Source organism: Xyrauchen texanus, chromosome 13 (genome assembly GCF_025860055.1).
Source record: "Xyrauchen texanus isolate HMW12.3.18 chromosome 13, RBS_HiC_50CHRs, whole genome shotgun sequence".
In the NCBI taxonomy this organism is placed as follows: Eukaryota; Metazoa; Chordata; class Actinopteri; order Cypriniformes; family Catostomidae; genus Xyrauchen; species Xyrauchen texanus.
Genome location: NC_068288.1, coordinates 16,218,035 through 16,245,078, shown reverse-complemented (window position 1 = coordinate 16,245,078; position 27,044 = coordinate 16,218,035). Strand labels below are relative to the sequence as shown.

Here is a 27,044-nt window from a genome sequence, read left to right as displayed (position 1 = left end):
GTAAGCTGGCAGTTTGTGCCCCTTTATGATCTGATTAATATAACAAGCATACAATGCATGCTATAAGGACGTGATGCACACCAATGTGCAGGGCGTCACACAAGGATTCATTTGATAGGATGCAACCTAAAATGTTATATTATCTAGTGGTTCACTCAAAAAGCATGCATAACACGGTATACAGTACAAAAGACACTATACGAGAGTTATCATACACACAATGTCCTGGGGATATGCATGTTCATTTATATAACACTTTGTCTATAAATTAATGAAGAAAAGTCTGTTTTATGGGCTTTGTGTGCCTTTCATATGGGGGAATGGAGTGAGTTACATTCCTTTGCATGTGGCTACCCTACCCCACCTGTAATGTCTCTGAGGTCCACTAGTGGCTGGACCAATGTCAACAAAGGAAGTGCAAAAGCTGATAGTGATCAGTGTGAGAGCAGACATCTCAGAGTCTGATTGGGCCTACTTGGACGTTTGCTTGTTATGGTCTTGAGACGTCTGTTGGATTATTCATTAAGTAATGAATAACTGTGAGTCTGATTGGTCCAGATGCTACACGTGACAAAATGACCTGTGCTGTATGTCACAAATATACAAGGAAAAATAATATTATATTCCATTATTATAGAGGGGAAAAAGTTCAATTTTTTAATGACCGGTACAAAATATATGTGGCTGGTAAATTCTCAGTTCACCCACCACAAGCCAAAAGTTAGACTTAATTAATTTAAGTGTATGTACTGCATGTGAGTATAATTCAAAGTGCATTATTACAAACTCTAGAAAAATGACACCTGATAGTGAGAGTCACAGCCATCAGTGATGTGTGTTTGTGTGGGCTGTGTCCTCGTGATGAGTGGGTGAGTCAGGCAGCTCATACTGGGCAGAAGCCTCAAGCAAATGTCATCGCCTCTAACGTCCCACTGACTAACACACTGCTGCTCCCAGACGGCATCCATCACCACACACACACTTCTCCTAATGACGGCACCATGCTGCCAAATTTTACCCTATCCATTCAACAAACTTACTTTCTTCATTTGTTTCCAATCATGAGTAATGCGCCAGGTCACCTGGAGCTGTGTATTTTATGTTGCACAATTTATGGACCAACTTCTTGCTAGCTGAAGGTATAATTTAGTGTCAATGTGAATCAAGATAGCCTGTAACTTTCTTGGCTTGACACGGTTCTATTCATCGGTATGACACATGTACCACTCAATACAGTGGCACACACTAGGATTTACATCCACAAGGTGCAGCTCTGAGAGTTTTTGTCCAAATCTCACACACAACTCTCATAAGATTTTTTTGTAATTATTGTACAATTAAAGGAATAGTTCACCTAAAAATAAAAATTCTCACATCATTTACTTCTTCAATATATACAGTAGCCGCTATATAGCCAGAGGGAAACTGGCTGCTTTCTCAGCTGCTTTGACACAATGTGTGTTTTGGAAAACACTCTACAAATAAAATTGGCTTGACTAAGCATTTCTTGGTGTATTACAGCAAGTTAGAATGCTGATTTTAACATGGGTGTTCTAGATTTGTCCTTGACTTTAATTCACTACATGCTGTTTGGTCATGAAGTCAGAGAGTCCATTAGAGAACAGACCAGCACTCACTGACTTTCGGAAGTGCTCTGTCCTGTGTAATGTTGTGCCATTCATCTTCCATCTCCTGTGCTGCCATACTACATTAATCAATCAGAATTCAAAGTTTTTAGTGTACAATGGGGCAACAGAATCCCCAGCAAAGGGACACACATTTATTTTCAGGTGAAAACAAATAGTTCTCTCATGAGATGATTTCACAATCAACCTAGGCATTTCAAGTCTGTGCAGGTCACAAAAAACTTAATTTGATGGTGCTCACTGCTCTAACTCTATTATTTACACTTGTTATAAGAACACAGACTGCCTGAGGTGCAATGTTTGACTACATCCATTAAAAAACAGCAACGTGCAATTGAGACCACAAAGAGTCAATTTTGTGATGGCGGTGCTGTTATGAGTTTCATTCTCAGTCTCTATTATTCACAACTAAATGCTTTCATTTGCTGACTGCAAAAACCCCAAGGAAGAAAGAGGAGGGAAGCTGACTTAAGACATCACACCAAGCAGTTCAGTTATTAAGAAAAAATTTACTCTCAAACACCTGATTCCATACATGGAATACATGGGTATTCTGAAAAATTAGAGATGTGGATACAAGAGGTGTGCAGACACACCACTACCATACTATAGAATAAGTATTCGGATATAACTGGATGTGCACAGGGCTTAGACCGAAATTCACAAAAACTAAATAAAAATCCCATTTGATATGTGACTATTCCATTAATAGTTTATATTTAACAAATATGACTTCTATTATTCATAAAACAATTTATTTGTATTCTTATTATTACTTTTATTATTATTATTAATTTTATATTTTTTTCTTACAAGATAAAGTTGATTATAAAAAAAGAACCATCCCATCACTTTCAACTGCTTTTATTTTCAGCAAACTCAACATGTGTAAATATTTGTATGAACATAAACAGATTCTACTTATAGTAGAATAGTGAGTCCCTGAACAAAATCAAAAGAAACAGTCAGTATCTGGTGTGGCTACCAACTGCATTAAGTACTTCAGTGCATTTCCTCCTCATGGACTGTGCCAGATTTGCCAGTTCTTGCTGTGAGATGTTACCCCACTCTTCCACCAAGACACTTGCAAGTTCCCGAACATTTCTGGGTGGATTGGCCCTAGTCCTCACCCTCCAATCCAACAGGTCCCAGATGTGCTCAATGGGATTGAGATCTTGGCTCCTCACTTGCCATTGCAGAACGCTGACATTCCTGTCTTGCAGGAAATCATGCACAGAACGAGCAGTATGGCTGGTGGCATTGTCATGCTAAAGGGTCATGTCAGGATGAGCCTGCAGGAAGGTTACCACATGAAGGAGGAGGATGTCGTCCCTGTAACGCACACTGTAGAGCTTGCCTGCAATGACAACTAACTCAGTCCGATGATGCTGTGACACACCGTCCCAGAACATGATGGATCCCCCACCTCCATATCAATTCCGCTCCAGAGTACAGGCCTCAGTGTAATGCTCATTCCTTCGATGATAAACCGCAACTCGTCAGTGAAGAGCCCTTTTTTCCAGTCCTGTATGGTCCAGCAAAGGTGGGTATTGTGCCCATAAGTGACGTTGTTGCCAGTGATGTCTGGTAAGGACCTGCCTTACAACAGGCCTACAAGCCCATAGTCCAGCCTCTCTCAGCCTACTGCAGACAGTCTGAGCACTGATGGATGGATTGTGTGTTCCTGGTGTAACTCGGGCAGTTGTTGTTGCCATCCTGTACCTGTCCCACAGCGTGATATTCGGATGTACCAATCCTGTGCAGGTGTTGTTACACGTGGTCTGCCACTGCGAGGAGGATCAGCTGTCCTTCCTGTCTCCCTGTAGCGCTGTCTTAGGTGTCTCACAGTATGGACATTGCAATTTATTGCCCTGGCTATCTGCAGTCCTCCAAGTTCACACAGATGAGCATTGGCCTTAATTGCCAAACGTCTGTAAGCTGTTAGTGTCTTAACGTCCGTTCCACAGGTGAGTGTTCATTAATTGTTTATGGTTCATTGAACAAGCATGGAAAGCATTGTTTAAATCCTTTAAAATAAAGATCTGTAAAGTTATTTGGATTTTGACAAAATTATCTTTAAAATACAGTGTCCTGATATTCGCTTCTTTTTTGCTGAGTTTATGCTGTCGAATGTGGATTGCTCTCCCTCATCATCCATATTGTCAAACAAACACACAAACAAAAAAACAAAATACAAAAAATTCAGTTTGAATCATAAACAAACAACATTGTGACTTCTTAAAAGCACAGCAGTTTATGACTGGGCGATATGGCTACAAAAATTAGGCTATATCTTGATATTTTTTGTCTATTCCATACATATATCGATCATTTTCTATTTGCTCTGAAATAAAAAAAATGTAATAAGAGGGACCATCATTTCAACCAAACAGACATTCAGTAGATTCAAAATATTTTATGCATGAAGTAAAAATGTAGTAAAAAAATTATGAAGGCATGTTTTTTACTGAATGAACACAAGGAAGAATAATATTTAATATTTTTTTATTTATATGCGCATATATACGGATGCATTATTTACCTACATATATTTTTTTACTAAAACATGTTTTCTGTACATGAACAAGGTGTGCAAAAACTAACTTTACAATTTTTTTTTTTAACCCTGTTCAATATTATTAGTTTGGCTTGAAAGAGTCAACCTACTGATTTACTATTTATACTTATTACTAGTAGTGCTTGCAAAGCAAAGCATTACTATTATTCACATTATTCTTCTGTACAAACGTTTGGCACCTAACTCGTCCGCACCATTTGTCGTAGACCCACAAATGAGGTGCCAAATCCACCGGCCTATTGAGGACACCTGTGCAATGACAAAAATGTCTCATTGTCTCATTGACGGTAAGCAGCCTTTTTAGTATCACCCTGGCAACTGCCTAGCATCCACATGGGCTTACCCTAGCAAACGTATAGCAAAGCCCATATCTCTGCACCACAACATAGTACAGACTTCATATTTGGCTTTTTTGAATCAGACTAGCAAGCAGCCTTTAAGTATCACCCTTGAAACTACTTAGCCATGCCCTAGCAACTATTTAGAGCACCCTGGCAACCAGCCCCATTGACTTACATTCAAAATGGCTGAGAGGGATACAATCGGATCAGAATGTCATACAGATTTCAGTGTTAGCTTTTTTTATTCAGGATAGCAAGTATCCTTGTTAGTATAACCCTGGCAACTACCTAGCAACCAAATGAGCTCACCCTACCAACCAAGTAGCAAAACACATATCACTGCACCAGAACATCATAAAGACTTCCAGGTTGGCTTGTTTGACTCAGTCTAGCAAGGAGCCTTTTAAGATTCACCCTGGTAACTGCCTAGCAACTCGATGGGGTTACCCTAGCAACCGAGTAGCGTAACACATATCTCTGCATCAGAACATCATAGAGGCTTCCGGGTTAGCTCTTTTGACTCAGGTTAGCAAGGAGCCTTTTAAATATCACCCTGGTAAATCCCTAGCAACCAGATGGAACACCCTAATACTCCAAAATATATCAGCGGAATCCTATCTACCAGACTCATATCCACCAAAAAAGCGGCTGTTTGGGAGCATTTAAATGACTGTCTGAAGATCATGGATGTAAAACATGCTGACAGAAGTCACAGAAAGATACACATACTACACATGGGACAGGATGCTCCAACAGTCATCCAACAACAAAATAGTAAGTTTAATAGTTTTAGCTGCAAAGATTTTAAAGTGATGAATTAAATGATGCCATGCCCTCCTCCTCATCATACTCCTCCCCCGCCCGAATCAGCCTGGGGCGCCACCGGACTGACTTGTAATGGCCATTCAATTTGAAAAACAAAATAATGTCTTTATACTATGTATAGTTACATTGATTTATAAATGAAAATGATTAAATAAGATTGTTTATATAATTTAGCAAAAAACCATGGGACATGGTTGATTCTTACTATATTGAACTAAAGATTTTAAAACTACTTGACAACAATGACTGTTTGGTTGGAATGATAGTTCCTGTTTAAAAAAAAAAAAAAAAACACACTTTTAAGACACTGTAGAAAAAAATATATTGAATATCATCAAAAGGCTGAAAAATATCAAACTGCCTTATTATCACTCAGACTTAGCTGCTATTACAAACCCTTTAGACTCAAACTACCTATGGCCCAGAGAGGAAGTCTTTCTCAGGAGGCTTCTAAGAACAGAAAATGTCATGCATGTACGTCAACTTGTTTCTTGTAGTTAACTTTTGTTTTAGGAGGAAGGTACAATCAGACAGACATAGAATATACAGAGGAATGGAGAAAGAGGAAACAGAGTGGTAAGAGTTGTCATGATTTCATTAAATGCTTATCATGTGCAAGCTGCACAAAGAAGTGTCTCTCTTCTTCCCTCCAATCCCAACATGCCTCAAGGCCCCCAGAGCTCCATTGCCAGAAACAGGGCAAAGATAAACTTAAAGGTTGCAAATGTTAACTTTACACACGATCTTATAAAATGTTTGTGTGTGTGTGCGTGTGTTCGTGTTTTATAAATACAAATAAATAAAAATTTCAAAATTGTGACCAAAAGCGCTTGACCAGCGTTCATTATAACACACACACACAAAATGGAAACTCCTGATCAAGAACTCTTCTGTGTTAGACATGTCCCAATTGGTGGGGACACTTTTTGTAAAAGGCTGGGAATAGAGCGAGAGAGCGAGAGAAAGAGGCTCAACAGTCCCCCAAACACACAACCTCAACCACAAACCCAGCAGAAACACAATGGTTCTTCATAGAGAAAAGCTGCCTCAAAATGGACATCACTGGGGACCCCCACACAAAACTCTACCTGAGAGTACCTTGTGTGCCAGTACAACAACCCAGACTCCTGGCTACTTCAGGAGCAACATCCACCTGCAGCAGTTCATTACCAAAGACCACAACCATCAAGAAAAATCACCCCAGTCAGGGGGGTAAGGCAGCACACTAACAGAAATGTTCTTCTTTATTCTTTATTTAGAGGTAAAAAGAAACAGCCAAGCATGACATAGTCTTGGAAAATGTCTCTAGGTGAACGATCGTATGGATGTAGGTAAATTTGCACCGGCTCGCTAATAAATACACACTGGTGTGTTCAGGTTTAATGAGCTTAAAGGGTTATGAAACACTAAACTACTGTACATGAGATGCTACCAGTTATGTATGTGCTATTTTCGACTTTCAGGTTTAAAATGAACATTTAATCAATGTCACACGATGTGATGTTTCCCTGTACTATTAGTACATTGTCGCATTATTAGTGTCTCATAATTTTTAATAAGACTGATTGGTCTTATCCTATGAGAATACACAGTCTCGTGATTATTTATTAACCCTCTGGGGTCGACGGACGTGCAGGCGCGTCCTGCTGGATTTTTTTGCCATTACAGCGGAAACATTACACCACCACCAGCAGCCTGCACAGTGGTAACAAGGCATGATGGATCCATGGTCTCATTCTGTTTACGCCAAATTCTGACCCTACCATCTGAATGTCTCAACAGAAATCGAGTCTCATCAGATCAGGCAACATTTTTCCAGTCTTCAACTGTCCAATTTTGGTGAGCTCTTGCAAATTGTAGCCTCATTTTCCTATTTGTAGTGGAGATGAGTGGTACCCGGTGGGGTCTTCTGCTGTTGTAGCCCATCCGCCTCAAGGTTGTGCGTGTTGTGGCTTCACAAATGCTTTGCTGCATACCTCGGTTGTAACTGAAATTGAACAGGTGTTCCTAATAATCCTTTAGGTGAGTGTACATATATATACATACACACATACACATATATATACACACAGAGCCGGCACAAGGCATAAGCGAACTAAGCAGCTGCTTAGGGCCCCGGTGGCCACCAGGGGGCCCCCAAAAGCACATTTTTTTTTTAATTATTTTTAATTTTTTTTGATTATACGGTCAATGGACAATGGTAATTATACAAAAACGCAATATTAAATGCAATATTATGTTAACGGGCTGCAGGATGCAAGCACATACAGACAGCAAAACAGCAATGTCAAAAAAGGACATATCCTCTGGTGCAAAGAAAAGGAAAAAAAGAAAACAGAGGAAGAGAAAAAACAGCACGATAAAGGTATGTTAAGTAGCTAGGCTAAGTTACGAGCTAACATTAGCTGGCTAGTTAGTTAACATAGCCTATGTAGCATATCTTCTTTTTTAGGAAAGTTTGATTAATCATCCGTAAATAGCCTTGACATCTTAATATATTATTAGTACAACATATTACTTAGCAAGTTTTAGATTAACGTTTTTGTCTTCTGTGTAAAAATAACTTTCCTGGGTATATATTTTTGTAATAAAAATAAGCTTCTGTTCCATAAACTTTGTACTGATAACTGACAACTTAACATTATTTACATTAGTCTACCATTTTGGGGTCTTTGCTATTATATTCCAATATCATTATGCCTCAATTAGCTAGTTATAGATTAAGAGTTGTTGTTTAGGTGTACAGATGACTTGCTGCAGTGTATAATAATTTGAAATGAGAAAATAACATATTTTGTCAAATATTCTGTCAAATAGGTACTTTTATGAAACTTCCCTAGGAGCACTGTTGAAATATTTTGGACGTGGGGCACAACCAACACCACCTGCCCCAAGTGCCAGTGCTACAGCTGATGATGATTTTTCAACAATCCCAGATCATTAAATTTATATGGATAAACCATACCTTTGTTTTTGACAGACAGTTGCATTACCTTCTAATATGACATCTAACATGGCTAGCTTTTATTATTATTTTCATCTTTCATCAGGTCCATCCTCTGCATGCGAGGAGCACTTCCCAGCACGTGCATCCACTGATGTGGTCATCTATCCTGTCTGACTCAGAAAGGACTGATCTGGTAAGCAGAGGGCCACTGCCTATAAAGGAAAACTTCACATTCCCTGAAAAACCTGATGGCCGAAGCTTCCACTGCACCAACAGAAAGTTAATTAATGGGGAAAAAATGTAAGTGGAGCTGCTCACTTATTCAAAAAGAAATGATACTGTCTACAGCTTCTGCTGCAAATTGTTCTCTAGGAAGTACACAGAACTGGTAACAGAGGATCAACAGGATTAGGTAAATATAGGTGTGCTACTGTTACATTTAAAACCGTAGAAGGATAAAATCATGCCAGGCAGACATTGGTATGTTGTAAGCAACCCAGCTACAACTAATACAATTGATAAGGGGTGTGTTAGATTTATAGTGTGCGAATAATCAAGCATTGACAATATTCAATCATATTGGCATGAAAATGAGCACAAATAGAACAAAAAGGAGCGTGGAGTGAGACAAGGTTGCTACTTAATACATTGTTCAACATTAACTTCAACAAACTGGCAACCAGTCTGGAGCGATCTACAGCTCTCTACATGAATCAGAAATCGAATGCCTGTTGTACACAGATAACCTGTTTCTGCTATCCCCCACTGCACATGCTCTACAGCGAAACCTTGTCCTGCTAAAGCAAAAGTGAGTTTACACAATGTCAAGTTAAAAACAAACTGCACTCTGTTTCATCCTTTGTGCTGCATCTAGATTGTTTTTAGCGCAGTTGACAAAAGATTCTACATTCTAAACAAGTTTAGACTGCACAGAGGGGACTTCAGCATTGTTTCATATTATTCCAGATTGTTTTGCACCAAGTGAATATAATATATGTAATATATGTTAAAGAAATATGATAGTGTTTCTTCAAGAAATAAATCTTTCCCCGTAGGAAGCTACAAAAATTGGGAAAATATGGGGTGGAATGTTTTCTTTAGTGCTGGCTCAAGTAAGAGCAGGGGAGTCATTACACTAATAAGTAAGCATCTACCATTTAAATGTCTCAAACAATTAAAGATAAATTAGGAAGAGTCATTACAGTTTTAGCAGAAATTCAGGGGTAAAGTTTGATTTTGGCTAATATTTACACACCTAACGCTGATGATGAGTGCTTGTTTTATAGATCTTGAAGGGATGTTGCAAGCCCCTGGCACCCCTCATGATATAACATTGGGAGGAGACTTTATTCTTTTGATGGACTCAGTCCTTGATCATAGTGAAGCAAAAGTGTTTAAGCCCCCTGAAGCAACATTGAAGCTTCACAGGATTTTTTTTTCATCAGTCCAAAAGATATAAATATTTTTATATTGAAGTCCCTCATTTCATCTGTTGTTGGTTGCTCAGTTGGAAACATCTTAGTCTAAGATCACGCCCTGGTGAGTTTAGAGGTGTTGCCACATACAGAGAAAAGTCATAAATATAGTTGGTGCTTTAATGCATCTCTTTTGCAAAATCTTGAATGTTAAAGCCTAAAATCAATGTTTATATGGAGACCAACGGGTCCTCAGTATCATCTGTGGGTGTGGCTTAGGAGGCACTTAACTCTTTCCCCGCCAAACACAGAATTTTCCGCGTTTTATGAAAAAACGCTTCCCCGCCAAACACGGAATTTTCCGTGTTTCCGTGTTTTAGGTGTTATACGGTAAGGAAGACCCCTGCGCATGTTTTGAAAGAGTACGCAACTCTTTGATCAAAGAAACAGACTGCGATCGTCTCAAACATGAAGAAATGGAGTATGAGAAGCTCAAAATATCAGACATAAACATGCCTTTTTCTCAGCTTTTTGTCTGAAATGTTGTTTTTTGACAAAACCTACCTCTGTTCAAGTCGCAATAAAAAAAGAACAAATGAAGATAAAATAAAATCTTTTTTTTTTGCCTAAAAGCAGAGGCCCAGATCTTTATTTTGATATATAGCATCTTCATACATTCATGGAAGAAAATATTCTGCGTGCCATTAAAATGTAGCGAAAATCGTCAAAAACCCTGGCGGTGGCTGGCAACTTTTTTTTAAAAACGCTGGCGGGGAAAGAGTTAAGGCAGTTCTTAGGGGTCGGATCATACAGTACGCCTCATTCGTCAAAAAATCCAAAGCAAGAGAACTCGTGGAGTTGGAAGGTAATATTAAAAGTGACGAGGCAGAGCTGAAGCGCCGAATGTCGTCTCATGGCCTTAAGAGAATTGACCCGATTGAAATACAGATATAATACTATTTTGTCACAGAAGGTGGAGTTTTGGCTATTCAGGGCAAGACAGTCATACTTTGAGTCGGGGGACAAAGCAGGGAAGCATTTAGCTAGATATATTAAGCAGAGAGTGTCGTTTTCTACCATTCCCTCAGTGAAATCTGCTGGTTTTGAAATATTTACCTCGGCCATTGATAATAATATTGCTTTTAAAGAATTCTATCTTGATCTCTAAAGTTCCATGTCTTCGTCTACTGATGAAGATATTAGAAACTTTGTGGAACCATTAGAACTTCCTAAACTGACGACTAAGAAAAACAAATTCTCTTGATTCTGAGATAACCATGGCGAGGTAATTAAGGCCTTGCCTACAGGCAAGGTTTTGGGGCCAGACATCTTTGCTGATGAATTTTTTAGATCTTATGATATAAAACTGACTCCAATTTTGTTAGAAGTTTATAGGGAATCATTAAAGAATAGAAAGCTTCAGCCAACCATGACACAAGCCAGGATTAGTCTGACTCTTAAAAAGGACAAAGTTCCAAGCGAGTGTAAGTGTACCTGTCCAATTTCCCTGATCCAGCTAGACATTTAAAACATTTCAAAAATTTGGACTACTTGATTAAGTTATGAAATCTCTAATACATTTAGATCAGGTGGTGTTTAGTCAGCTCTTCTGATAACATTAGGTGTTTCATCAATATCATGGTGGTGTTGCTACAATTTACATTGTAGACATTTTTTGTGTTACTCAGGATATAAGGTCAGGAAATAAGTTTAATTCTTTTGAATTGATAATGCTTAATATGTGACATCATCAGACATAAATAAAAACTCTTTGACATCTTTATACAGTATACAACAGTATATAGACCACCAAGGCCATATTCTGAATTCCTTTGAGACTTTGCCGATTTTCTGTCAGATCTAGTAGTTGCTGTGGATAGAGCTTTAATCGTCAGTGACTTCAACATCCACATGATAATGAAATGTATCGACATTCTCAACTCTGTTGGGGTTAGACAAAATGTGACAGGTCTAACCCCTTGCCAAAATCATACACTAAATCTAATTTTGTCATATGGAATTGATGTCTATAATATAGAAATTCTGCCGTAAGGCGATATCATCTTAGATCATCACCTCGTCTCTTGTATACTACGCTTAGCAAAGGACACTCCATCTATGTAACATTATTATTCAGGTAGAACTATTCTTTCAACTACTAAGAATAGCTCCACTAATAATCTTCCAGATTTGTCTCAAATACTCAGTATGCCAAAAGGTTCAGAAGAACTTGATGTTGTCAAAGAAAATATGGATAGTCTTTTCTAGCACTCCAGATAGTGTCACCCACCCCTTCGATAAAATAAATTTAAATAGAAAAATCCCACACAATCCCAGATTACACTCATGCTCTCAAGAGAGCAGCTCGGAAAATGGAGTGCAAGTATGAATTCACTTTATGAATTTCTCTACTGATAAAACCGAAATAATCAGAAACACAATTGGAATTTAGCATTCGCCTGCCACAGCACCCCATAAGACTCAAATTATTCCAAACTTCAATCATTCACTGTTATAGGGCAGGAAGAGCTAATAAAAATGATCAAAACATCAAAATCAACAACATGTAAGTTGACTAAACTCTAAATGAGTTGTTTCCTGTCATTTCAAAACTTCTTAATATTATTAACTCCTTATCCTTAGGGCATATACCAATAAACTTTAAACTGGCAGTTATCAAACCACTTATCAAGAAACCATAGCTTAAACCAGGAGAATTGGCTAATTATAGAGAATTCTCATTTTTACAGAGAAATGTATATATTTAGAATTTCAGTCAGGATTTAGGCCCCATCATTATACAGAGACGTATCAGAGTTACAAATCACTTAACATCTGATCACAGCTGCATTTCTCTTCAAGTACTCTTAGATCTTATTGCTGCCTTCAACAATTATTTTGGCTTTTGTGGACAGGCAATCGCTTGGTTTGGGCCCTATCTCTCTGACCGCTACACTTTGTCTGTGTAACTGTGGAACTCTCAGATAAAATTACATTTAAGTATGGAGTGCCACAGGGATCAGTTTTAGGGCCTCAATTTTCCAAATGAACAGTGTATAAAGTGTACAGTGTATAAAGTATGGATGGCTAGAAATGTCTTCTCAATTCCAATAAAACAGAGTTACAAATTATTGGAACAAAAACCTAAAAAATAAGATGCTAAAATATACTCTTGATGGATGTACTGCAGTCAACTTTTACAGCAAAAAAAAAAAAACAATGTTGTTATATTATGATAGCAATCTAACTTTTGAAAAACTAATTTCCAATTTTTGTAGAACTGCATTCATCCACCTCAGAAATATTGCTAAGTTACGACACATGCTATCCGTTTCTGATGGTGAAAAACGCATTAATGACCTCAAGAATAGATTACTGTAATTATTTACTAGGTGGATGTCCTGCAGGTTTAATAAATAAAATTCAGTTGCACCAGCAAGAGCGCTAACTAGAACCAAGAAATATGATTATATCAGCCCCATTTTATCAGCAGCTACCTGTTAAGTAACGTATTAATAAAAAAATTATGTTTATTACTTGCAAAGCTTTGAATGGTCTCGCTTTAAAGTACATAAGTGACATTCTTTCATGCTACAATTCATCACGCTCACTACGATCGCAAAACTCCGGCCTGTTAACAATACGGAGAATATCAAAATCCACAAAAGGAGGGAGATCATTTACATATTTGGCTCCTAAACTATGGAATAGTCTTCCTAGCAGTGATCAGAAATCAGACACACTGATTGCAGTGGTGGTGGTGTCGTGGTCTAAAGCACATAACTGGTAAACTGGTAATCAGAAGGTCACTGGTTCAATCCCCACAGCCACCACCATTGTGTCCTTGAGCAAGGTACTTAACTCCAGGTTGCTCCAGGGGGACTGTCACTGTAATAAGTGCACTGTAAGTCGCTTTGGATAAAAGCACATTAATCTTTATTAAAAGCATAATTAACCTACTATGGGGTAATTTTCGTTAAGCAGGGTTAGGGTTAATCCATCACAATAAAGCAAGACACCTTGATTTAAAACTTTAAATTATTTTAACTAAAAAATCAAATGAAACTGGAAAAAAATTAAGTGTGTTGTGTATAACTTTAATATCCAATTACATTGGTGGGATCAGTGAATGTTTTTCTAAATTCTTGCTTTAGTGATTTTACATTGAAATATAAATTTATTTATTTAAAAAACGAAAAACTCAAATTGCACTCCAAACGAAATGAAAATGCAATTAAAATAATGAAGTGATAAAAGAATTTTATGGTAAACTTGCCTGATGGTAAATGGAAAAGTGTGTGTGTGTGTATATATATATATATATATATATATATATATACACACACAGTGGGTACGGAAAGTATTCAGACCCCTTTAAATTTTTCACTCTGTTATATTGCAGCCATTTGCTACAATCGTTTAAGTTCATTTCAGTTTTTCTTTTTTAATAAATGTGCAAAAATGTCAACAATTCTGTGTTTTTCTGTCAATATGGGGTGCTGTGTGTACAATAATGAGGAAAAAAATGAACTTAAATGATTTTAGCATATATATATATATATATATATATATATATATATATAAAATTGGAATTTTCTGCCTGCATGTTTAAACGGATACTTGCCTGATGGTAAATGGAAAAGTGTGTATACAGTGCCTTGCGAAAGTATTCGGCCCCCTTGAACTTTTCAACCTTCTGCCACATTTCAGGCTTCAAACATAAAGATATAAAACTGTAATATTTGTGAAGAATCAACAACAAGTGGGACACAATCATGAAGTGGAACGAAATTTATTGGATATTTCAAACTTTTTTAACAAATAAAAAACTGAAAAATTGGGCGTGCAAAATTATTCAGCCCCCTTAAGTTAATAATTTTTAGCGCCACCTTTTGCTGCGATTACAGCTGTAAGTCGCTTGGGGTATATCTCTATCAGTTTTGCACTTCGAGAGACTGAAATGTTTGCCCATTCCTCCTTGCAAAACAGCTCGAGCTCAGTGAGGTTGGATGGAGAGCGTTTGTGAACAGCAGTTTTCAGTTCTTTCCACAGATTCTCGATTGGATTCAGGTCTGGACTTTGACTTGGCCATTCTAACACCTGGATATGTTTATTTGTGAACCATTCCATTGTAGATTTTGCTTTATGTTTTGGATCATTGTCTTGTTGGAAGACAAATCTCCGTCCCAGTCTCAGGTCTTTTGCAGACTCCATCAGGTCCTGTATTTGACTCCATCCATCTTCCCATCAATTTGTACCATCTTCCCTGTCCCTGCTGAAGAAAAGCAGGCCCAAACCATGATGCTGCCACCACCATGTTTGACAGTGGGGATGGTGTGTTCAGGGCGATGAGCTGTGTTGCTTTTACGCCAAACATAACGTTTTGCATTATTGCCAAAAAGTTCGATTTTGGTTTCATCTGACCAAAGCACCTTCTTCCACATGTTTGGTGTGTCTCCCAAGTGGCTTGTGGAAAACTTTAAACTACACTTTTTATGGATATCTTTAAGAAATGGCACGCCCAATTTTTCAGTTTTTTATTTGTTAAAAAAGTTTGAAATATCCAATAAATTTCGTTCCACTTCATGATTGTGTCCCACTTGTTGTTGATTCTTCACAAATATTACAGTTTTATATCTTTATATTTGAAGCCTGAAATGTGGCAGAAGGTTGAAAAGTTCAAGGGGGCCGAATACTTTCGCAAGGCACTGTATACACACTTTTCCATTTACCATCAGGCAAGTATCCGTTTAAACATGCAGGCAGAAAATTACTTAAACAAATAAAGACATAAAAACAATTATAAATATAAAAATAATAATTACAATGATGATAATAATCACTGAAATATAAATCATGGCTCGAGGTGTGAAAAATTTTGTCATGACTTCAGAAAGTTGGACAATAATACACAACTTCAGTATTGATTAGGTGAAAGAAGAGAGAAGGGACTGTATTTTATTAGTGGTAAGGTACATCAATGCCTGCCGCGAAAAGAGGCAAAAGTCGACCAATCAATGATGTGCTCGCAAACACCCATATGCACAAACACACGTGCATATACATGTGCATGCCCCCCACAACACACACATGCTTTTTTTTATATTTAGTAATTTCATAATTTGTTCTCATCTCTCCAAGATTCTTTGAGAATATTGCAAATTCTTTGGCAATACATTGTAACGTTTGTAATGCCAAATGCACATTTGAAATTAATTGAATTGAGAGGGAACAATCAGAAGTATATTTGAGAGAATGAAAAATCAACACCTACTTTTCAATCAGGTCCAAGGTCACTCCTGGTACCAGTTTTGAACTCTTCTGCATACAGAACCTGAGAGAGGAGAGGAGACTTGGTGAGAAACACACACACACACACACACACACATCCATGCACACCTTTCAACCTTTGCCTCCTTCCATTTTGCTTGCAGCCCAGACACAGTTTAGATGTAGAGATCTGCACACAGTGTCTTCAGGAACTGACTACTCTCTATGCTCACCCTCCATCCTTATAATACCATACACATATATACCCAAACACACTCTTAAAGTTGAACTCAGTATAATATAATCTATACTGAAGCAATTTGCTGAAGCAACCCAGGAATTTCAGTTAATAATAGCTTTTTATCAGCATCAGCTTTAGGTTGAAAGGGCAGAGAGAAAGAGCAGGGCAGATGGCATCTATTTAACAGACACTGAAGAGCAAGTATATGTGTGTGTATGCAGGTTGTAAAAAAATTATATATATATATATATATATATATATATATATATATATATATATATATATATATATATACATACGTTAATGCCATGGTCCTGTCAGACCAACCAAGAACCCAATGGTCACTCTGGGTAAGCTCCAGAGATCATGCGTGGAGATGGGACAGACTTGCAGAAGGACAACCATCAATGCAACACTCCACCGATCCGGGCTTTATGGCAAAGTGGTTAGACAGAACCCTCTCCTCAGTGCAACACACATGAAAGCATGCTTGGACTTTGCAAAATTCAGTGGCAGGGAATGGGGGACTGGTCAGTGTTGAAGGAAAGCTGAAGAGAGCAAAATACAGTGATATCCTAAATGAAAACCTGCCGCAGAGTGCTCAGGACCTCAGACTGGGCTGAAGATTCACCTTCCATCAGGACAATGACCCTAAGCAAACAGCCACGACAATGCAAGAGTGGCTAAGGGACAACTCTGTGAAATTCCTTGAGTGGACCAGCCAGAGCCAAGACTTCAAAACAATCGAACATCTCTGAAAAGACCTGAAAATGGCTGTCCACCGACAGTACCATCCAACCTGACAGAGCTCGATAGGATCTGCATAGAAGAATTGCAACAAATCCCTAAATCCAGGTGTGAAAAGCATGTCGCATCATACCCAAAAAACTTGATGCTGTACTCACTGCCAAAGGTGCTTCAACTAAATACTAAATAATTATGTCCATCCATCCATCCATCGTCAACCGCTTATCCTGTGTACAGGGTCGCGGGGGGCTGGAGCCTATCCCAGCTAACATTGGGCGAAAGTCGGGGGACACCCTGGACAGGTCGCCAGTCCATCGCAGGAATAATTATGTCAATTTGATATTTTAGTTTTAATTTATGATAAATTTGCAAAGTTATCAAAAATCTGGTTTTTGCTTTTTCATTATACTTTGGGTATGGAGTGTAGATCGATGTGAAAAAAAGTAATAATTTTTATAATTTTAGCATAAGGCTGCAACATAAAGTGAAAAAAGGGGTCTGAATAATTTCTGAATGTGTGTGTGTGTGTGTATATATATATATATATATATATATATACATACACACACTCACCTAAAGGATTATTAGGAACACCTGTTCAATTTCTCATTAATTATCTAATCATCCAATCACGTGGCAGTTGCTTCAATGCATTTAGGGGTGTGGTCCTGGTCAAGACAATCTCCTGAACTCCAAACTGAATGTCAGAATGGGAAAGAAAGGTGATTTGAGCAATTTTGAGCGTGGCATGGTTGTTGGTGCCAGACGGGCCGGTCTGAGTATTTCACAATCTGCTCAGTTACTGGGATTTTTACACACAACCATTTCTAGGGTTTACAAAGAATGGTGTGAAAAGGTAAAAACATCCAGTATGCGGCAGTCCTGTGGGCGAAAATGCCTTGTTGATGCTTTAGGTCAGAGGAGAATGGGCCGAATGATTCAAGCTGATAGAAGAGCAACTTTGCCTGAAATAACCACTCGTTACAACCGAGGTATGCAGCAAAGCATTTGTGAAGCCACAACACGCACAACCTTGAGGCAGATGGGCTACAACAGCAGAAGACCCCACCGGGTACCACTCATCTCCACTACAAATAGGAAAAAGAGGCTACAATTTGCAAGAGCTCACCAAAATTGGACAGTTGAAGACTGTAAAAATGTTGCCTGGTCTGATGAGTCTCGATTTCTGTTGAGACATTCAGATGGTATAGTCAGAATTTGGCGTAAACAGAACGAGAACATGGATCTATCATGCCTTGTTACCACTGTGCAGGCTGGTGGTGGTGGTGTAATGGTGTGGGGGATGTTTTCTTGGCACACTTTAGGCCCCTTAGTGCCAATTGGGCATCGTTTAAATGCCACGGCCTACCTGAGCATTGTTTCTGACCATGTCCATCCCTTTATGGCCACCATGTACCCATCCTCTGATGGCTACTTCCAGCAAGATAATGCACCATGTCACAAAGCTTGAATCATTTCAAATTGGTTTCTTGAACATGACAATGAGTTCACTGTACTAAAATGGCCCCCACAGTCACCAGATCTCAACCCAATAGAGCATCTTTGGGATGTGGTGGAACGGCAGCGTCGTGCCCTGGATGTGCATCCCACAAATCTCCATCAACTGCAAGATGCTATCCTATCAATATGGGCCAACATTTCTAAAGAATGCTTTCAGCACCTTGTTGAATCAATGCCACGTAGAATTAAGGCAGTTCTGAAGGCGAAAGGGGGTCAAACACAGTATTAGTATGGTGTTCCTAATAATCATTTAGGTGAGTGTGTGTGTGTGTGTGTGTATATATATATATATAGTATACTGTATATTAGTCAGAACTCCATAAGCCATAAACTAAACACTTTGTCTGCTTAAGTCCTTCCACATCCAAAGTTTGAGATGCAAATTTTTTATTTTTTTTTAAACAAATATATTCAGTAGGTATTAAAGCCCTAGCCCTGTCACAATCAAACACATAAACCACAGTCACTTTCTGTATACAAAATGTACTTTCAAAATTCATGTTTCTGGTCTTCTCATAACGATTCATCCATGCAGGATAAATTCCAATAAATAAATAAATAAATAAAATGTTTGTCTTAGCAATACTTCATCAAAATGTAACTATTAAACTAATGCCCTTTTATTGTATAAAAAATATATATATATAATTAGCTACTACTTTATTTTCCAATAACACCGCAAACCAAACCGTTTTTCTTTTTTTCGCAAACAGGTCAATCGTTGACATTTCGGTCTTGCATTGATCAAACTATTTTTTATTTTTTTTACTGCTATAAAGATTTGTTGGTCAGTTCATCGGACTTAAAATTTGGTACACAGAGAAAGAATCCCAAATTAACTTGCAAATCTGTTTGAAATAAAGGAAATAGAGTACTGTGGCTGACACCCTCTCTTCACATAGAAAAATTTGTCTGCACACTGTCTGAAGAGGGAACACAGAGAGGGAACAGTGGGAGGTGAAGAGAGCTAGAACATATCTGAAACAGGAAGAGATATCATAGTCTGCCAGTGTTGGGTTCCCCATCTCCAAACGAACCCCACCCACACCTTCCTAGACAACATATTACAACAAAGGCAGTTGTAAATGGCTTTATATTCATTGAATGTCTCATGTTTTATGTCATGAATTAATGTTCAGGGCCTTGAGTCAGGGATAGTTCAACCAAAAAATTGTATAATTATCTCATCATTTACTCACCCTAATGTCATCCCAGATGTGTATGACTTTCTTATGCAGAATACAAATTAAGATCTTTAGATGTACTTACATGTAGACAAAGTCAACATGTAAGTAATCCATAAGTCTCCAGTGGTTAAATCCATGTCTCCGGAAGCAATATGATAAGTGTGGGTGAGAAACAGATAAATAAGTAAAAAATGTTTTACTATAAATCTCCACTTTCACTTTCACTTCCACATTCATATTTAGTTTTTTGGTGATTCACATTCTTTGTGCATTTTGACACCTACAGGTCAAGGATGGTCAACGGTGTATATTTAAAGTAAAAAAGGACATAACTATTGATCTGTTTCTCACTCACACCTATCATATTGCTTCAGAAGATGGTGGATTTATGCACTTGCGTCTCATGAATTACTTTTATGCTGCCTTTATGTGCTTTTTGGAGACTCACATTTCTGGTCACTATTTAGTTGTATTGTTTGACCCACAGAGCTGTGATATTCTTCTAAAAATCATAATTTGTGTTCTGTAGAAGAAAGCAAGGCATACACATCTGGGATGACATGAGGGTGAGTAAATGATAAGAGAATTTTCATTTTTGGGTGAACTTTCCCTTCAAGATACGTCATTTAGACTCCAATAGACTTAAGAGAAATACTGTATTTCTACCATCAACCAAATAAAGAGGTGTAATTCAGGACAGGGATTCAGGGGGAATGGTCAAATGGTAACAAAACAGAAGAGATTGGCTCAACAGATAGTCAAATATTCTTCCATGGTTCAAATATTTCTCCCGCAGAGTCCCCTTATTGCAATGGAAAAAAATACATAAATAAAAAATCTTCTCCATTCAATTGGATGAGATTATCCATTTCCAGTCAAAGAGAAATGTGTTAATGTGTTGTCATTTAAATGCCAGGGCTTGAGTTGATCAGACCAGATCAACACACATTAAGAAAAATACATTACAAACCTCAGCCATCACCTGCCCTCACATCACCTCAGAGACTATGACAAAATAAATAAATCAAAAGTGGGAAAATCTATAGCTCTGTCGGTCAATGGGTCTGTGGATAGTCAGCAAAAACGAGGAGACTCATTTGGTCGTTATACATGTAATTCTCTTCTGGGAAGCGGTACTGTAAATTATACCATAACAGACTAGGGACGTGCAAAACTATGAATTTTCATAATCGACTAGTCTGTGGTTTGTCTAAACAACTAGTCGATGTAAAGAATAATTAGGCTCCCTTTTTTCACTTGACCCCGATCAGAAGGGTTTCAGAGGAATATACAGAGCACTTCAACTTTCAAAAGTAGAACTTCAGTATGATAACTAAAGGATATGCAACAAATAAATAGGCTAAATAACTATAACATCTTAAAACAATCAATTAATTAAATGTCAGAAGAACGACTCCAATACAGAACAGCCCGAATCCTCTTATACACATCATAACTAGTTCACAAAATCAAAAAAACTTTTTTTTGCAAATATTTAAGCAGTCTCAGACAGAATCAGCAAAAGACTTTCATCTCTCCACAACACCTTACAAATACGAGAGAAATACACAGCAGAGCATTTAACGTCTGACAGTGTTTGTTTTTAAATGTATTGCTGATGTGGCATTTTGATGGCTGTAACAACAGCGCATAAGAAATAATCAACCAAGAGCATTAAGAACATGAAAGTTCTTGAAAAGCGTTTAACCATGCTGACTGTTTTTCACTGTTAAGCACAGCAAGCTGCCATCATGCAAATACACTCTCCTAGAAGTTATGTCTCTCAGTTTGAGAATTGAAACCACCACCACTAAAAAAATGAATGCAAGAATTTGCCCCCACTAATCGACTTTCAGCTGTTGGACGACTAGACGATTAGTCGACTACCCTGGCACATTCCTAAAACAGATATTGATCAAGTACATATTAGGGGTAGGACATTTTTTTAATTCTGCTTGAGACAAACTATTTTAAAATCATCTCACTGATGAAAAATCTAAAAATACATGTTTATATTAATAATGCAAAGTATTTGTCAGAAGTCATTCTGCAGATTCTGTCTAACACTGCCTTAATAAATAGTTTAGCCATAAAATATCTTATCTTAATATGGATGATGTAAACTATATGTCGTGCCCCAGAAACATAATCTAACAGCCAGGGTATTCATGTGTAGTGGCGGGTAATTTCGCACATTTGTGACAAAGATGCATGCTTGAGGAAACACACCTGATTATACAGTATTCTGAACGACAGACAAAAGAAAATCAGATGATGCGCATCTGATTCGTTTTATATTAGATTAAATTAGAAAACTTCCTTAATAATGAAAAATTTAAAAGAAAAATATTAAGAAAATAATGACGATCAACAACCCCTGGATTTCCCAATCTTAGAGAAGGAACTAACAGTTACAATTACATTTAACAGTACACTGCAACTGATTTTTGTAATTTGAACAGTATTTTACTGTAATACGTACAGCAAGATACTGTAAAATGTGTATACAGTACATTACTGTAAATAGCAAAGGATTATGGGAAAATATATGGTCATTACTGTAATTCTACAGTAATTCTTCTCTACAGTAAATCCATTTACAGTAGTGAACCTACCCACAAAAAAACTGACCAATGGCAAGTGAGATTTCTTTTCAAATATTTTTTTCCATGCTGTTTGGTGAAAGTGAGATAAAGGACAACTGGGAATGTAATTTTACAAAGGTGATTCATCAAAAAGGTTAGTATATTGTTTGTATTATTATATTTAATTATATAAAACAGAGACATTTTCAAATGTATTGATTTGTAATGTTAACAGCATACTAACGTGCGTCACCTGATTAAATAAAGCTTTATTAACAGTAACCTTTTGTCTTTTAGCGCCCGCTTTTTGGCTGTTGTCGGTGATTGACGTCATAACGGTGATGTTATCAACTTGTGAATATGTTAATATCAATTAAATTAGCTGAAGAAACCCTTTGTGTGTTCCTCTGCCGCTTTAACGTTAGCTAACCAGGAGTGGTGTTGAACTCAACGCAAATATCTAATGTGAAATACTAAAGAGTGTTAGGCAACACCGATGTTCAAACGGAGTTTATTATTATTATTTTATGAGACAGTGTTTTCAAGTGCATATTTTTTTTTTCTTTTCAAGGTTGTAGTCTGGATCGTGTTCGAGTCCCAGATTGAAGGTGTCTTTTGTCTTTTCTGGTATTTCCGTCATAACGGTAAGTTAAGCAGACAAACAAAAGAAAGAAACTGGCGCTTAAACCATTAAATCAGCAGCCTCTCATATCATTATGTTTCGTGGTTGATATTTATCGAGCAACTAGTTAGCGGTTACTGTAAAAATGACCGTGTGATTTGTATGCAAACAATATAATTTTATCTGTGTGAACGCTTTCCTGGTTTTACCACCATATCAAAATACAAACCTGACTAATTTTAAATTTGTCAACTTGACCTTGCAGTTTTCATCTATGATTACCACAATGACGTACTTCAGAGAGAGGGAGGATTCACTTTTCCTTTAGGCTGATGGAAGTATTAATGCTAATTTGAACAGCTGTTTCTAGAAAATATTGATTGTAATTAGGATCATAGTTTGACATTTCAAAGACTATTCCTGTTTTGTATGTGTCATGCATTTGAGGGTCCATTTTTTAACTTTACATGTAATAAGCCTGTAATAGAATTTAACTGTGAATTGCAAGATAGGCAGACATACTTGAGCTGGTCAAGGGGTTGTATCACAAGATATAACATAGTGACATATAAGCATAACTTCTATTGTAAAGAAAGACACAAGTATGTTCTCTATATATTTAATTAATTTCTTCCTACTTTTTGTTAATTGCTGCACTTAGGTCACTGCAACTCCAGCAGATGTAGAAAGAAGCTTCACTGTTCCCAGCATCCCAAGGTGATTGCACTTGTTAAGGCTATGAAAATAATTTTATTAATTGATACTATGGCTGAGATTATGATCAGATGGTGGGTTTGTACAACACCAGCTTTTAAGATCTTACGCATAGGCTGAACATAGCCAGTGACAATACTATAAAGCTGCTGTGATGGTGTTTGTTACAGGAGATTCTGTTCTCCAAGCAAAACCATGGATGTTATCTATGAAGGGCAGAGTCATCATCCAGCCGCAGGAGCTAACAGATTTTTCATCAGCATTAGCTGTCAAATTCCTTTTATGTGTACAAATACTTGGCCATTAAAGTTGATTCTGATTCTCATTTTAATATTAACTGTCAATTTAGTAGATGAGGGATGTGAAGTGTATTGGCGGGAAAACGGACAGTGATTTTGTTGTAATGCCAACCTGTCTAGGCTGAAAAAGGGCTGCTCAGTGGTAAGAATTTTTGCCTCGAAGTAAGAACATCCTGGGTATCCATGTGCTGGCCAGCTAGGGCCTTTCTTTGAGTTTCCTCCCATTGCTATACTTTTTCCCACATGTATGTTAGGTTAATTAGTGAGTATAAATCGTTTTGTATATTTTTTTAAAATTGAGGGTTGCAGCATAAGTATATATATTTTGTTGTAATGGTGATTGAATGATTCAGTGATTTGAATGTCATGGATCATCAACTAATTATGCTCTTTACCTGTAGGTATTCAGTACATATTGCTTTTATTGGCCCCAATGTGCATACATTACGGAGTTATGACAGTTGGAGAAACACTGGTTTGATAAATAATGTATTTTTTCTTGGGCTTGCAGGTTCATTCTGAGAATCAACCCTGATGGCACCAAATAGCAATCAAAGTAACACATCAGCCAAAAATCTGGATAGAGGAGGCAAAGAAAAATAGTCTGAATCTCCCTGTGGCATCTCTCATCAGAGAGATTGTTGACTTCTATTGGCAAAATTACTAAAAAGTAATAACAAACTGATTTTTTTTTATTGCATTTTGTTTTGGCTTGTATCACTTTGAAAATGTGTACGTTTTAGCTATGTTACATTACAGATACATAGGAACTTGTTTTACTAAGTAAATGTTCAACAAAGACAATAAATGTTAAATTATGTGCATGAGTAATTGTGATTTTCTTTGGGGGTGGGGGGTGTTGCTACAATTAGATTTGGTGGAAAATATTAATACAAAAAAAATCTTAACTAAATAACATTTAAATTCAATTAATTATAAATGAAAATACAGTACATATACTGTAAATGAAAATACGGTACATATACTGTAAATGAAAATACAGTAATATTACAGTAAATGTAAATACAATAATCATACTGTAAATAATTTTACAGTAACTTACTGGCATCCAGCTGCCAGTAAGTTACTGTAAAAATTACATTAAACTTTTTACAGTGTATGTTTTTATCCAAAGTGACTTACAAATGAGGAACACAGCAAGCGATTTGTCATACAAAAGTCAACAATATCTGAAGATTTGCACTGCCAAGTTCTGAAAGTGGCTGTAGTAGTAAGACAGTATACAGACTTTAAAATCCGTTCAGGCCTGTGGCAAAATATTAAATGAATTGATAATATACACAGACAATAAATTCAAGATTGCATACTTAAATTGTTCAAGATTGTTTTGAAATTGGGGTATTTTTCTGACACCTGGAGCCAAGGCCTGATTACAACAATTTTTAAAAAAGGGGACACATTTGAGCCCAACAACTAGAGAGGCATGTGTCAACAGCAACTCTGGGAACCTTTTCTTATCTATTATCAATGCTAGACTTCAACATTTTCTTAGAGTCCACAACATTCTGGAGAAAAGTGAAATTGGATTCCTGCCCAAATACAGAACGTCCGACCACATCTACACACTGCACACAATAGACAAGCATCTACATCAAATTAAAACTAAAGTCTTCTCTGGTATTGTGGACTTTGAAGGCCTCTTACTAAAACTACTAGAAAATTGAATTCGATTTTGTCATAATAAAAACCATGTATGAAAACAAGCGTGCAAAAAAAAAAAAAGGAAATAGCCGAACAGATTCTTTGCCCCAAAACTGAGGCGTTAAGACAATGTTGCCCATTGATCCTGTTTACACCTGGCATTAAGATGCATTTTTGGTGATCGGGTCACATGTGGTCAGCGCTAAATACAGGTCTAAATGGGGTAAAACAAAACACACAAGTATGTGTTCAAAATGCATATGACCACATCACATTTGATGTGTACATGATAATCCGTCTTGTATGCACCCCGACAGCAGCGAAGCGTCACCCCTCACCTGCCAATCAACCACTGTGCTAAAACAAGAGTTTAAACTTTGCTGGTTACAAGCACTTTGACAGGAAATAACAGTCTAATCTGTAAAATTTTACAAGCGGATAAAAACACAAGCATGAGAACTTTGCAGATCTACATCAATGTGTCTGATATCAACATGTATGGACACTTATGAGAAGCATGGACATCTGCAGCTCAGGTTATTACAGGTAATTCACTAAAATAACGTACAAATCTGCTCAAAATATTGCATCTGGGAGAAATAGTGCACTTTTTTTCGTGCTTTACTTTGTCTTTTCTCACTTTGTTGCAGTTTGTTATCATGCAGTTACACACTGACATAGTGATTGATGCATGTCGTCATGAATCAGAGTCCCTCCTATTGATTTTATCAGAGGTCCCTCCCCTCCAAATCCAAAAACAAGAGGTCACAGGACATGCAACCAGGAGTAAACAACGATGTGTCTCGCCTAACCACATGTGATATTATCACCCGAGACACAACTTAATACCAGGTGTAAACAAGGTCACTGAGTCCCACCTTATTTAAGACTGCACTACTTAGCATTGTGCTCTTTAGAAGAGCATGGCACTGCTCTTCTGGTGGATGAATCTCATAATTTGAGCTTTACCAGGACAGCGCCATGTGATCCTGGTATGGGAGTTATAACATGCTATTTTCATGTTGATATAATGTTATTTGATTAAACATTTGAAACCAAAATATTACTTGCCATTAAAAAAAAGAGTAACACTCGTGCAAATTTCTGACACGACACTCGAACCAGAACTGGAGACTCTCCTCAATCACCAACATTTATCAGTAGATTTTAATCTGATTATTCAAAATGTTTTGACTATTAATGTTTTATTGTACTACACTTATCAATTTAAAAGGTTAAACTTGTGATATGGCTGATACGAGTTCAATGGAAGAGTTTATTATATTTATGTTACATACACCCTTTTAAGTGAAACGTAAAGCTACAATAGAATGTCTATGTACTGCTTACAAAATCACTAATCTAAAAATATAAAACGAGGATTCAATGAATATGGGAATAGAATATACTTTACTAAACATGAAAATAATAAGCAGAAATATCC

At 37.2% G+C, this 27,044-nt stretch overlaps 1 protein-coding gene across 2 annotated transcripts in view; it reads right to left on the bottom strand.

Annotated features, from left to right (window-relative positions):
* The window catches only part of rptor (regulatory associated protein of MTOR, complex 1), a 287,332-nt gene that overhangs the window by 113,273 nt on the left and 147,015 nt on the right, over nucleotides 1-27,044 (bottom strand). For both annotated transcript variants that reach the window (XM_052141047.1, XM_052141048.1), the window contains exon 8: nucleotides 16,027-16,086. In XM_052141047.1, the coding sequence (XP_051997007.1) occupies nucleotides 16,027-16,086 (60 nt within the window). The remainder of the gene's footprint in view (nucleotides 1-16,026; nucleotides 16,087-27,044) is intronic.